The sequence below is a fragment of the Nyctibius grandis genome, chromosome 3 (genome assembly GCF_013368605.1).
Source record: "Nyctibius grandis isolate bNycGra1 chromosome 3, bNycGra1.pri, whole genome shotgun sequence".
Lineage (NCBI taxonomy): Eukaryota > Metazoa > Chordata > Aves > Nyctibiiformes > Nyctibiidae > Nyctibius > Nyctibius grandis.
Genome location: NC_090660.1, coordinates 18698105 through 18711328, shown reverse-complemented (window position 1 = coordinate 18711328; position 13224 = coordinate 18698105). Strand labels below are relative to the sequence as shown.

General features: G+C 41.8%; 1 protein-coding gene across 1 annotated transcript in view; it reads left to right on the top strand.

The window, feature by feature from the left end:
- CDH20 (cadherin 20) overlaps nt 1–13224 on the top strand; it is a 36778-nt gene that overhangs the window by 17646 nt on the left and 5908 nt on the right. Inside the window, exons 6-9 of the mRNA XM_068397264.1 lie at nt 2003–2256; nt 5747–5883; nt 8411–8532; nt 10428–10545. Coding sequence (XP_068253365.1) covers nt 2003–2256; nt 5747–5883; nt 8411–8532; nt 10428–10545 — 631 coding nt within the window. The remainder of the gene's footprint in view (nt 1–2002; nt 2257–5746; nt 5884–8410; nt 8533–10427; nt 10546–13224) is intronic.

Here is a 13224-nt window from a genome sequence, read left to right as displayed (position 1 = left end):
TGTACGTCACTGCAATGTTTCCACTTCTGAAGAAAGAAGCTGTTGTGTCAGTAGACAAGTACTAAAGCCTCCTCTGAATTCAGGAGGTGTTTCGAGGCACATAGTATATACCCCTGCCATGCCCGAGCATGTGAAACTTCTGCTGATGTTGCTTAAACTAATACACGTCTCATGGCTGCAGAATTGCCCAGCTGCACTATTGAGCAGGGCAGAAAAGAGATGGGTTATGACTGGACAAAGAGGACTTCACTGCTACAGTAATGACCTTCGCACCTTGGACTTCCAATTGCTTTGGCATCCTCCTTCTTGTCTGTTTTCCTGTCCATCTCCTTGCCGCAGTCTAGGGGTGGGTCTTCAAAAAGAAAGAGCTGAATAGGAAAACAAAGGTCTTGGATGGAAACAGCAGTTGTCTTACTGGAGTCTGAATGAGCTGAACCTGTGCGTGGTAGTTCCACACATGACGCTCAAATTCCTGTGTACGAATAAAGCCACACATTTTGAAAGCCGTTCATGTGACAAAAAGGAGTATGTCTCACTGGGGGACCCTAAGAATTGGGCCATTTCTTTCCTGGTGCAAAGTTTGTCTTGCTCAGGATCTGTGCCAGCTAAGGGGATCCAGTTGTGCTGGTTTTCAGCTTTAACAACTCCCCAGATGATACAAGTAAAGGGTTGTGACCATTTGACCACAGCCGGATTGCTTGTAACTTCTAACTGCAACTCAGGAAGCATGACTGTGTTTTCTGTAAGGTGTACTCCATCTGGTGAAAGCTTTTTATATGTTTTGGAATGATCCTTCCATGCTGTCATTCTGGTTGTCAGATGCTTTTGGTTGTCTCTTATGGAGGCTGGTAAATTGCACATTAAATACAGAACTCTCCATTTAGGCCTAAGCAGGTTTTGGAGGGGCCTTATTTTCTTCAAAGATCTGTGAAAAGAAGGGGGAAGGGAGATGAAAAAATTATTTATTGAAAAGTTCAGTGCCAGCATCAATTATTTCTATATACATGTTAACCAAATAAGTAGGTTATCTAGAAAGGAAATCAAATTCATGAAACTACTAACAGAGGAAGCTGCCCACCCTTTAACCATTATCGCAGGAAAGAAAAGGAAAAAAAAAAAAAAAGCGCCATTCCCACTCCTTTTTTCAAATAAAACTTGAGTATTTCATACAAAGTGGAAGGGCTCCTGCAGGAAGAGGTCGGGGTAGCACATAGTGCTTTGAAATTAAACTGTTCTCTAGGCAGGGAGGAGATTCAAATCCTAGTCCTCAGGAGACCTGGACTGTGAACCTGTGTTTAGGACACTTACTGAGAGGAGGTGAAAACCTCCACTTGTAGGAAGGATGGATTACTCATACAAACTGGAGCAGAATCCTGCAAGAGAGGTTGACCATGTCCCCTGCTCCCACTGGAGCCCTTTAGCAGCTTGGCAGACAGGGCACCCTAGAGACGAGATTAATCTCCTCAGGGAGAAATGAGGATGCTAACTGGGAACTCCACCTCTTGTGTGAGCATCTTTGTCCCTGCCACCAGGACCCATTTTTGAGGAACTGACTTTTCGTATCTTTTCCTTATTTTCATGTGCTCCCATCCTGTCTGTTTCTGCCTGTATTTTCCTCAAAGTGGCATGAAACACACTGTGTGAATCACAACGCAATGGTGGTGTGGCTGCTTTTATTTTCCTTTCAGCAAGAAGAGAGAAAGAATATGTATTTCGAAGTGATCTGCAAATACTTCTCCTGGCTTTTTCAGTTCAACTGTCAAATTAAAAAAAAAATATTTAGACAGTGCCATTCTAATACTACTGTCACTCAATGCTTTGTCTCCATCTGCAAATATTTATCTTTGTTACCCTTATGATAAAAAATCATAATAAAGATTTATTTTAGAAAAGAAGCATCATTTTGCATTAGAGGGAATCTTTTACTTCTGAAAATTAAAATTATATGACCTAAATCATATGGCTCAGTGTGCCTAATGCTATATAATTTTTTGCTCCTCAGCCTTTAAGTTTTGAGAGCAAAAAAATCTACACCTTGAAAGTAGAAGGTGCCAACCCCCACCTGGAAATGCGCTTCCTGAACCTGGGTCCCTTCCGCGACACCACCACTGTCCACATCAGTGTGGAGGATGTGGATGAACCTCCTGTGTTCGAGCCCAGCTTCTACTTTGTGGAAGTGCCTGAGGACGTGGATATTGGAACCACCATACAGATCATTTCTGCCAAGGACCCGGACGTGACCAACAACTCCATCAGGTCTGTCCTCTCTTTGCATGTCCCCCCAGGAGTGCTCCCTGGTACATCCAGCTAGTAGGGTGGTGGTGGAGCTGAAACAGCACAGGTGGGAGGGACTCACAGACTTCTTTTTAGCCCGTGGTAGTCATCAGTGGGTTTAGTCCAACCAAATCTCACACACTGAGGGGCCACACTACAACCGCCTGAGCAATGCAGGAGCTCGCCCTTGCCTTTTCTGTAGTATGAAGAACAACTGCACCTAGCATTTTAATGAACTGGTCAGGCATGTCTTGATAGTGTACATTAAAAACAAACCCCAGATCTTGTGCCTTTGCTGGCACAAAACCTGACAGCATCGGTGACAATCTGCTGCCGTACCAAGGGGAAGGTAATCAACTCGCTTCTCCTCCCTCCCCCTCTCCCCCTTCTGTTTCAAAGCCTGCTTTTGTCAACAGCTCAAATAAACATCTAATTTTGGAGTAGACTGAATGCATACTAATAAATATTAATGAACCACTAAATTATATAGTGTCTGGTCAAAGCTGCAGAGCTAGATGTTCCCGTAAGGAGTTAAGAATGTTAACGGTGTATTTACAGCCATGGGATCTTCGTAGCTGCAAATCAGCAAGGAGACGAAGGAGCAGATTTGTGTGATCACAGTGCTCTTTTCCACAGTGGCTGCCAAGTCAGCCCAGTTTATCTGAGAAGACCGTTTTTCTCTGAGGCCAGCCCACATACTGATTTTCACAACCTGCAGAAGCTTTGGGTGGCTGCAGGTTAATAACCCCAACAGGTTGGCTGCTTCTGTCATCTGAGAAATGCTTTGGGTGTTGAGCTGCTGTTTGCCTAACCTTGTGTCAGTCCAGCTTCTGAATTGTCTGCATTTGGGAACAGTCCTGGGAAATACAGGAAGGAGTCAAAATGCTGAATATTTGGAGTTTTTGAAGAAAGTGAAATCTATATGAGCAACTCTGTGGGCTTCAGCTAGATGTGAGCAGACACAAAGCCTGTTCTTCTTAATGATATTGCTTTCTGTGCTGCTGCTTTAACTATTTTTTTCATCTCTGCTACCTTACATATAGCTATCTTTTCTACCTACATTATAAGGTTATTATACTTCTCATGACATTGTCTCAAATTCTTCAATAAAACTAAATATTATACTGTTAGCATCACAATTTCATTAACCTAAACTTTTTTCCACCCACATCCTATTTTGCTGATTTCTGTCTAGCACTATCCAAACACTGCAGTGCTAAACTGTTTAAAATAGTATAAGAATAATTCTGAGGACTATCAGAGGGTAGAAGTGTTCACTGTTACTTTTAATGAGGTTTTTCTTAGTTTTCTTCAGAGTTTTCCAGTTACTACTCTTGATGAACAGCAATCTGTAAAGCATGGAATGCATCACCAAAGATGCATTAAAAAAAAAAAACAAAACAGTTGCAAACATGCACAGACTCCTTTATAACTCTGCTTCTTCCCAACTTCCTTCCTCCTTTTCTTCCCATCTTCCTCCCTTCCCACTTCCTTTCTTTCCTCCTTCCTCCACCACACCTTGTACATATAAACATAAGTGATTTGGGTAGAAGAAACAGGGGGAAAAAAAAAAGAATACCAGTTGTAATGCTATCGAAAATGCAAATGTTAGGAATTGGTTCTCCTTGCCCCTTATGTGGTCTTCTCCATCCATGCCAACTCTGTGCAGTGTCAGTCTGGCAATGTTTTAGGTTTGCTCTGGGCAAGGCAAGATAAGAAAACCAAAATCCTAAGTACATATTTTGTTACTCAAAATTAAATCCATCTGGAATTAAAAATGTGATCCGACCCCTCCTTTTGCTAATTTTTCAAGTATGGAAAAGGCAGGACACATTTCAGAAGGGCTCACTAAATGTGGAGGAACTCTCAAATCCTTGTTTTTCCAGGCCACTATCTGGACTCCCACACTGTCAAATTCTGATTGCTGGAAATATGCCATGATTGTTGTTAAGTGATTCAGGAAGATTACCTAAAGAGTACAGTAGAAATGAGTGTGAAGGAGCAGGTATTATTAACAGGAGAACTTACGTGGAGAATCCAGACAAAGACTCCACCTGTGCCTCTTGACACCGGTGATTAATACCACACCACTAATCACAAGGCCATATTCAATTTCAGATACTCATTGGCCTTAAACTGTCAGAGAGAATTTCTTTTTATAGCCCTCATACAAGAATAATTATTATAGCAAAATATAGCAGCACTCATACTTATTTCCTAAATAAATCAAATCCCTCAGAAATCTCTTTATTTAAGAAGAGATGGGAAGGACTGGGAAGGAAAAGGAAGCAAACCTGCCATCCCACCCTCTTTGATTTTTCTGAAAAACAGTTTAAAAGACTTTCCCAACAACATAGCTCAATAGTATTTCATATCCCAGTTTAAAAAGTGCCTATATCAAGATTAGGCTGGCATGCTTGTTCTGGTGAATGCATTTGTGCTGAAAGGAGAAAATTCAGAAGAACAAGCCCTGTTCAGCATCCGTTATGACTAATGCTTTCAATTCCTATCAACTTTGAAGAAAGAACCAACAAAAATGAGAATAAGTCTGGGCTCTGTTCTAGGCTGTGGCATTTACACATGTGGCTTTTGACAAAGGATCTCTTACCATGCTAACATAGCCAGCTGGGAAGGCAACTCATACAAACTACTGTTAAGAGCAAGGTGATGCATATGAAGGGTATTGAGCATTTTACACACCCTGTGAAATGGTCCCTCTGACCGAGTACAGCCGTGACAGCTGTCAATCAGCTGCCTCCCTGCCCGAATTTTCTGGCCTGAAGCTACCACCACACTCCCTTGCTCACGGGTGCAAGAAGCTTGTTCCCAGCATTAAACTGACATGACATTGACCAGGCAGGTTCAGTAATTATGACAAATCAGCCTCACAGAGGGAGCAGATTTTCTGGCTGGATGGTATGAGAAAATCATCATCCCCCTTGCACTGACATGGCTCAATCAGTAGGATGGTCCAGGATGCAGGTGGAGTTTATTCCCCTGAGGAGGAGAGAATACAAAAGCACAAGGAAGAGAAGGTTCCTCCTCGTCAGCCTAGGTGCCCAGAGAATGAGCTGATGCAAAGTAATTTTCATCCTGTCTGAATTGTGCCCAAGGAAAGGGCATAATTATTTTGCTTAGAAAAAGAAATCGCACTCCTCACTGGCAGATTCTCTCTGTAAAGCGGATGTTCCTGTGCTGAGCTGTGCCTTGCTTTGAGGCTTCTTCCTCTAAGTCTTCCTGTCTTCCAGCTCCATCCAAGTAGTACCCACCATTAAATGCCGCTAGCCACATGAACTCCTAGTTTTTCAAGCATCTCACTCTGTATCTATACAAGTCAATGCAACACATAACTAGGTTGTGGAAGAATGTGGATCTGCTCTGTATGACAGTATTCTCATTGCTAGGGTACTTCATTGGCTATAACACCGTTTTCACAAGGGTTGCATAATATTTTTAATATGTACTCTTGCAGATACTCAATTGACAGGAGCAGTGATCCGGGGCGGTTCTTTTATGTCGACATTACATCAGGAGCACTGATGACTGCAAGACCTCTTGACCGGGAGGACGTTTCTTGGCACAACATCACTGTGCTGGCCGTGGAGCTGAGTAAGGAGAATGCAGACTGTACACAGATTAAAGAGATACAATGGACAAAGCAGGCTGAGAGACCTGAATCCAGCAATTCACATGTCCTTATGCACTGAGTGGGGAGCCATATTAACTGAATTACTCTTCTGACATCAACAAGCGAATACTGCGTTTTGTTTATTTTTTATGCTCCTTTTCACAGGGTGGTGGGAGGAGTAGAGGCTGGCAATTAAATGCAGAGTGCTGCTTTTTCAATTCATTAGTATTCCAGGGATTTATTTTAAACTCTTCCTGATGTATTTCTGCAAGAGCTCTATCTCTTCAGAAGGGCTAGGCAGCTAAAGCAGATGCTGCAAAGGCTGTACAGCTGCCAGAGCTGCCAGTCCTACCTGGGAGGACTGCATGGTGCAGGGACTGGTAGACAGCAATGATCCTACACTGCTAGGTCACTAGTTGAAATCTGCTCTGGTTCATGTCATCACCATCTGCTTGCTGCATAAATAATTTGAGTCAGAGTGCTTTGGGATCTTCTAGTATGGTGAACACATTATGCTTTTGGGTTTTACAATGAGCTAAAACTCAGCTCAGGATTCATCCATGCCAGGTATTTACCAAGGCTATGAGAACAAGGAGATGCTGATCATTTCATAGTGTCAGTATGAAAAATTAGTAGCTGAGTTTGAAATACTAACGCATGTGAGCTTCATAAAGGAGCTTGGGATGTATAAGCAAATAAAATAAAAGGTTCACCCAATCTTCACCTGAAATCTCTTTGGTCCACATAGCTTTTGCTCAGGATCTCAGTTCATCTTCTGAGGGGCAGCAGCTTTTCAGAAGCTTGCTGCCAATAGCTGAGTCATTCCTCGTGTCTGAGAGAGCTCCCTGCACATCCAGGCTGTACCAGAGATATGGGGCAGTTTGAGAGGAAAAAAGTTTCAAGCTTGCCCAAAATGAAATCAGCCAACTTGAAGTTAGCAGAGAGAATATTTCACAAGTCAGGGTGACTCTGCTACATATTTGCAGCCTGTTCCAGCACACGACGCCTTTCTGTCCCATTTTTAGTAGTGAGACGGGTTAGTGACATGATGGGATGTCACCTCCATCTGTTTTGATACTAGTTTTATTTTCAGCCACCAATGGCCATTACAACTCCCTGTAAATCCACATACACAGATGAGTCTGTAAAAGCTGCCCTTGTCGTGGCACTTGAGGGTGAGAGCAATATGAAGGTATGCCTTGCTTTGACTCATCCTCCATCAATCCTCTTGTCAGTTTTGCTCTGTACATGTGCAGCACAATATTTTAATTTAGTGAATAGTTTAAAAAATGTCATAGTTATGCACTCCTGAATAAAGCTCCTAGTTTTAAAAGCTAGATCAATATTACTGAGAGCATAAATGTAGACATTCATCTGCCACAATGACAGGTGTGTTAGCAAGATATGTATGGATATGTGGGAAGCTAAAGGATTAAATTATAAATTAGGGAGAAAAAATATAGTTTAAGAGTATTATCTCAATGATACAATGTGACACATGTTATGGATACAGTACATTGAAGTTTTAAGAAAATTCCAGAGTGTAAGAAAGAAAATTCTCTATTGCTTGTATAAACATATCATTTCTTGCTATAAAGGGAGATATATCTGGAGATAAGTGCACCAAGTGGTATGACCAAAAAAAAAAAAAGAGAATACTAATTTTCAATAATTTTCTGGATTTTTGCACCTTTTCTGACCTCTTAATAATGAAATTTTTTTTCAACTTAGAGTTTAATTTTATCATTAAATAAGGGGGGGGGAAAGATATTCTGGGGAAGAAAAAAACCCAGTAAGAAAAAAAATTATTCTGTGGCCACTTAGTTTGGAAACTTTAAAGATATGTGAAATGATGTCTGGATTTGCTGGCAAAGAAAGCTAAGGAACCAGTGGGACAGAAATATCACAAATGATGTCATGCAGAATGTAAAATTTTCATTGCAATTTTAAGCTTCAGTGAAAGCTTTTCTGTACAATTTCATGTGTTATTACATTTTAAACCCTCCTGTACAAAGTATCAAAGACTTGACACTATTTTTGAGTTCAAGGAACATAAATTCTGAGCAAAAACATGTCTGAACTGCAGAATTAGCACTTTCAACAAGCTCTAAATAACAAGCCTGTCCTTAAAGAGTCCTTCCCTAATTCGTGCCACCAGCACTGAGGCTCAATATATAGTATTACCCCGTCAAAGGGCAATTAAAAAAACCTCATGGGTTATTGTCTAAAACTTTTGTTATCTAAATAGTCCCATTGGACTGAACCATGTTGAAGTCTTCCAAGGAATTTGTTCGAAAAAGATGTGATTAGATGGAAAGCCAGGATAGACAGAGCAGCATTTGCAACTTCACTCTGAGTCACACAGCCTGCAATCGACCACAGTTCCCAACAGGAAAATGTCATTTAATGTGAGTCAGTAGTGAAAAAGCTGCCTTACTTCTTGAGCAGAGTGAGGAGCAGCCCCTTCCTGTACATTGCCTTTCTTTATGTTGCTCCCTCTCCTTCCAGACAACCCGTCGCAGGTGGGCAGCGTCTCTGTGACAGTGAAAGTCCTGGATGTGAACGACAATGCACCAGAGTTTGCGAGGTTTTATGAAGGTTTTGTTTGTGAAAACGCGAAAGCGGGGCAGGTGAGAAACGCTGCTAATGCCAGGGGTTTGGGAGGGGTTGCTGTCCTACACGGAGGCAGTGTGCCAGAAAGTATGAGTGTTGGAAAGAGGGCTCAGCTAACCACACATTTCACCTGAACTCTCGTCAACAGCTGTCTGTGCTGCTTTCCAAAGGCAAGCATATCGCACTGGGATTAGCATCGTATATAGCACCTCTTTTTTCTCCCACGGTAGTTTCCAGGCTCACTGCACAATACACTTCATGGCTGAAACAAAGCCTTCCCTTGGGCAGGTGCCAGCAGGCAAACACCCAGTGTGTCCTGTAGCAGCAACAAAGAGAGTAGAATTGTTATGAGAAGTGCCACAGAGTCAGTCCAGCCCACGTGTGACAGACAAGTCTTACTTTTAAAAGACCCTATTTATAAGAGCCTTAAGCACCCCTGGACTTATGGGAGCTGGATATAACATACGACATCAGCTTCAAAGGGACGACAAACTGAATCTGTTCTGCTGTGAACTGGAGATGACAGAGAGTTGTAGATAACACAGGACTTGCAGCTCCGCATACTGTAAACCAGCACCTCCAAGCAAGCAATGATGCCTCTTTGCTCCTCTCCCTTCCAAAACCCCATCAAAGCTCTTGAACAAGGTCTGTCTGTGTCACAGATGGAGATGAGCTCTCCCTTGCTGGAGCTGGTGCAAGCTCTACTGCTGATTGCTTGTGGGGAGGCGACCTGGTGCTTCACCGCCCGGGGTCCACAACAGGGACTTGGATCTCCTAATGCACAGATGACTAACATAGTTTAAACACAGAGATGCACCACTTATTATTTGTGGAGGAAAAATTATGCTGGCAATATCACTGCATGTTCTCTGAAGCTTCTCCCAGCTTGCTGTGAAGCAGAATGAAATAGCTATGCACTGTTGGGACAACCATCCTCATAACTATCGCATACAGCATAATTTCATCCCATCAGTTTACAGGGGTCCTTAATAATACAGGGAATAGAAATCACTGCCTAGTCTTTTTCCTGGTTTTGAAGGGTGAGTGGCCAAAATAATAAGCTTTCTGAGAACAGTACACTCATTTGGACTGTGTCTTTCAGTGGAGAAAGCCAAATTCTGTTGCCACATTTTGAAAAGTTCTGAAATCAGTTTTAATGTGTTGAATAAGACTTTACGGGTCTGTCATTTGTCTTTGAATACAAAAATAACTTTTGAATGCAAAAAAACAGGTGAAGATTTATTCCTTGTCTAAAAAGATGTCAGAATGTTTATTCAGACAGAGCTATAGCTCACTGTGCTTCAAGCTGTTAGACCTACTTTACTAAGCCTCTATAGGTGAGGTGACAAATCTCTTTCTGGATTTAGCATTGTCTTAGCTGCTTTCCATGGTGTTATTTATTGCATATGCAGAGTGTCTGCATGGTTGCCTTTCCTTTCTTTCTTTTCCACTGACATCTTGGGAAGAGTTTAATTGATTTAAAATTAAGAGACTGATAAAATAATCAACCTGAAGTCCTTTTCTACCTGCAAAATGAAGCTGAAAGTAAGTATGGGCTTTCTTACAAGCTCTCTAATGCACAATGCATCTTCTGAACACCCTGGGCCCTCAAAAGAAAAAAGAAACATGCAACAGAAGATAGGGATGCATGGGAGAAAAGTGTCTGTTATTTGAACTGAAATATGTCCTTCTTTGTTTAAAAGTGATTTGCATAATCATAGAAAAATAAATGAAGCCTGCAAGGTTTTGAGTCTCTTCTTGATTTATCTATTGTACCTCAGCAAGACAGTTTTATTCAAATGCTCCAGTTGCTTATATTTATATACATAAATATATATGTTATCTGTTTGTTTATTTATGTCTTATATGTATTGCTTCTCACCTGTTTCTGCTTTGTTCTTGTATTCTGTAGCTGATCCAGACAGTGAGCGCCATCGACAGGGATGACCCACAGGAGGGTCAGCACTTCTACTACAGCCTGGCTCCGGAGGCAGCCAACAACCCCAACTTTACTCTAAGGGACAATCAAGGTAATCAGAGTGGACACAGACAGTTAGCTACTCTAATTTCTAATGCCTGAGTTGGACTTGAGAGGCTATGACTTACAGTGTGTTATAAGACTGCCACTTCAAATAATACCAAGTGACACCTGCTCCTTAAAGGCAGTGATAAAGTGACATATTACTTAATACACTGGAAGGTTATATGATATTTTCTTCTCTATAAATACTCTCTAGTAATAGGCCCCTTTTTCTTCTTCAAGGAAGTGTGCCAGTGTTTTGTACAAATGCAGGTCTTGTGGTCAGGCTGCAGGCATCTTAGATTACTGGAGTGGAAAATGCATTCATTCAAAAGGACATGCTTAAAGGTAGGATAGCAACTGGAACTAGGAGACAAATCTGAAGGGAATTACATTGCTCTTTTTTTGTACTCTTCGTGTTTTCTCTCAGGCACTGAAAGGGAAGGTTTTCGTACTGTTCAAGTCTTTTCCCCCAAGCATTTTTTTTTCTTCCTCTTTGAACATCCTCGTTTCCCTAGGAAAGGGAGGGAGGTAGGGAGGAGATGCAGAGCCTGAGGAGGGTAACTTGGCGTACAGCTAAAAGTCAGTGTAAGATGCGCTAAGTAGAAACTAAAACACCAGTGGGAAGACTCATGGCAAAGCGCTGGAATTTGAGTATCCTAACCAGTGGAATTTGCTTCTTTCGGGGAAGCTTTGGTAGTTTTGGAGCATGCAGGAAAGCCCCACTGTGGCAGGTCCTCGCATGACTACTGCTGATGGAGGATCTGCATGGGCAGATAATGGTGCCAAGGTCAGGTCCACATCAGCCTTCACCAGAAAAGAGAAACAACCTTGAGTGACCTGGTGCAGAGCTTTGGAAGTCAATATTGAAGGGGCTGGATTTCAGTAGGAGTTTAGCATATAACGTACGACAAATCAGCAAGTGATTCCAGAATAAATGGGGAGAAAGGCACCTGCAGCATCTGTCGCCAGTCTCCAAGCAGAGTGCCTACCCCTGCTCCCCTAAATGCCATGTCGCACTTTTACTTCCATAAACCCCATCTGTGCCTCTTCAGGCATATGAAAGAGCAACATATAGGCTAACAAAGAAGCCCCTGCCTTCACTAACCAAACATGTCTTAAAGGATGCTACTTGCAGAGGCTGGAGCCCTCCTCCACAGCGTGATATTGCTTTTTCATCCCAAAAGCAATTTTTTCTATAGTGTCACTGAAGCCTCCCCACACGATTTCTTGCATTTTTATCCCTCTGCCTCTCTCATTGTTGCCCTCTTTTTACTTTTTAATATATATTACCAAAATAAGCAAACAAATAAAACACAACTATTGCTAAAACATTTGGCATACTAGGCTCATTTTGTCCTCAAGGCATTCTCTAAAAAAAGAAACTCACAAAATTCCCAGCATCAGATGCACTTTTCCGTCTAAGGCCATACTTGCAATAATTTGTAGTGACAGCAGTGACTGAATGTCTGTGCTTCCCGCTCTCTGTAAAATACCAATGTTCAAGAGATATATATCAGAAGAAGTTTAGGGTACTGTTGGTTACAAATTTGAAATAAAAATGTTAAGTATCAAACCACTGACTATTTGAAATATACACATTAAGTATTAATTTACTGCCTCAGCAATTTGGAGTGCAGTAGTCATTTCATAATTTATATTTATATTCTCATCTAGGGACCACTAAGGACTATATAAATTATATGGCTTAGTCACAGAGCGGGTAGCTATACTGTATGTCACAGGGTGGCAAGACAAGAAACAGAACCCACCGTCCTAGTCACAGCCTGTGCACGTAAACACGAGACAGCAACACTTGCCGGGCTGTGGGAAGGCGCTATTAAGATTAGCAATTGTGCTGATTGCTTGGTAGTCCAATATAGCACTAAGAGAAACTGCAAGACATGCATCCTGGCAACAATTAAAACCTTGATTTATCCTGAGAAACAGATAGATCACAGTTTGCGTTCTGATGAGCTGTTTTACATATTTCTTTGTCCCTTGTCTTTTTAGTCTCTGAGAACTTCTTCAGTCTATTCATTCTCCACATATCTCGGGCAGACAGAGAAAACCTATTGTTTTCCACTTTATAGAGAGGGATCTGGGGCAAGGAGAAACTAAGCTACTTATGTGCCTGGTTCCCTTTAAGTTCAGTAAAATCAGTGGGAGATAGATAGACAAATATCTGCAAAGATATGGGCCTAAATGACTTCCCAAGGCCATATAGGATATATGTGATGAAGCAGGGAATTGAACTAGGGTCTCCCATCTCTTCGGTTACTGATGTATGGCATTGGCAAGCCGTCTTCCCCTGCTTCTAAATCCAGGTGAGATTATGCTGGGAAAAAGTTGGCAAAAGAGGCTTGCTGTAAGAATGGGATGAACAACGAAATAAGTTTACTGCACTTCCAGATTAAATTCTGACCTGATCTTCTGTTGACCGTCCATTTTTGGGTACCAGGAACTGATGAAGAGAGAAGCCATTTTAATGGGTGCAGGCATCAGTGTCATACCACCACCAGGCACATCATTGGAAGCCTCTGGCAGTCCTCCCGACTGCATTTAAATTTGTCCTAGGAAAATTTTTATTTATTTCTTCCTCCCCTAAAACTGTGGTCTACCACACTTTGGCAGAGTGCAAAAGTAGTGAGCTGAAAATCCCCAAGAAAAAAATGTGACCCCTTCCTCA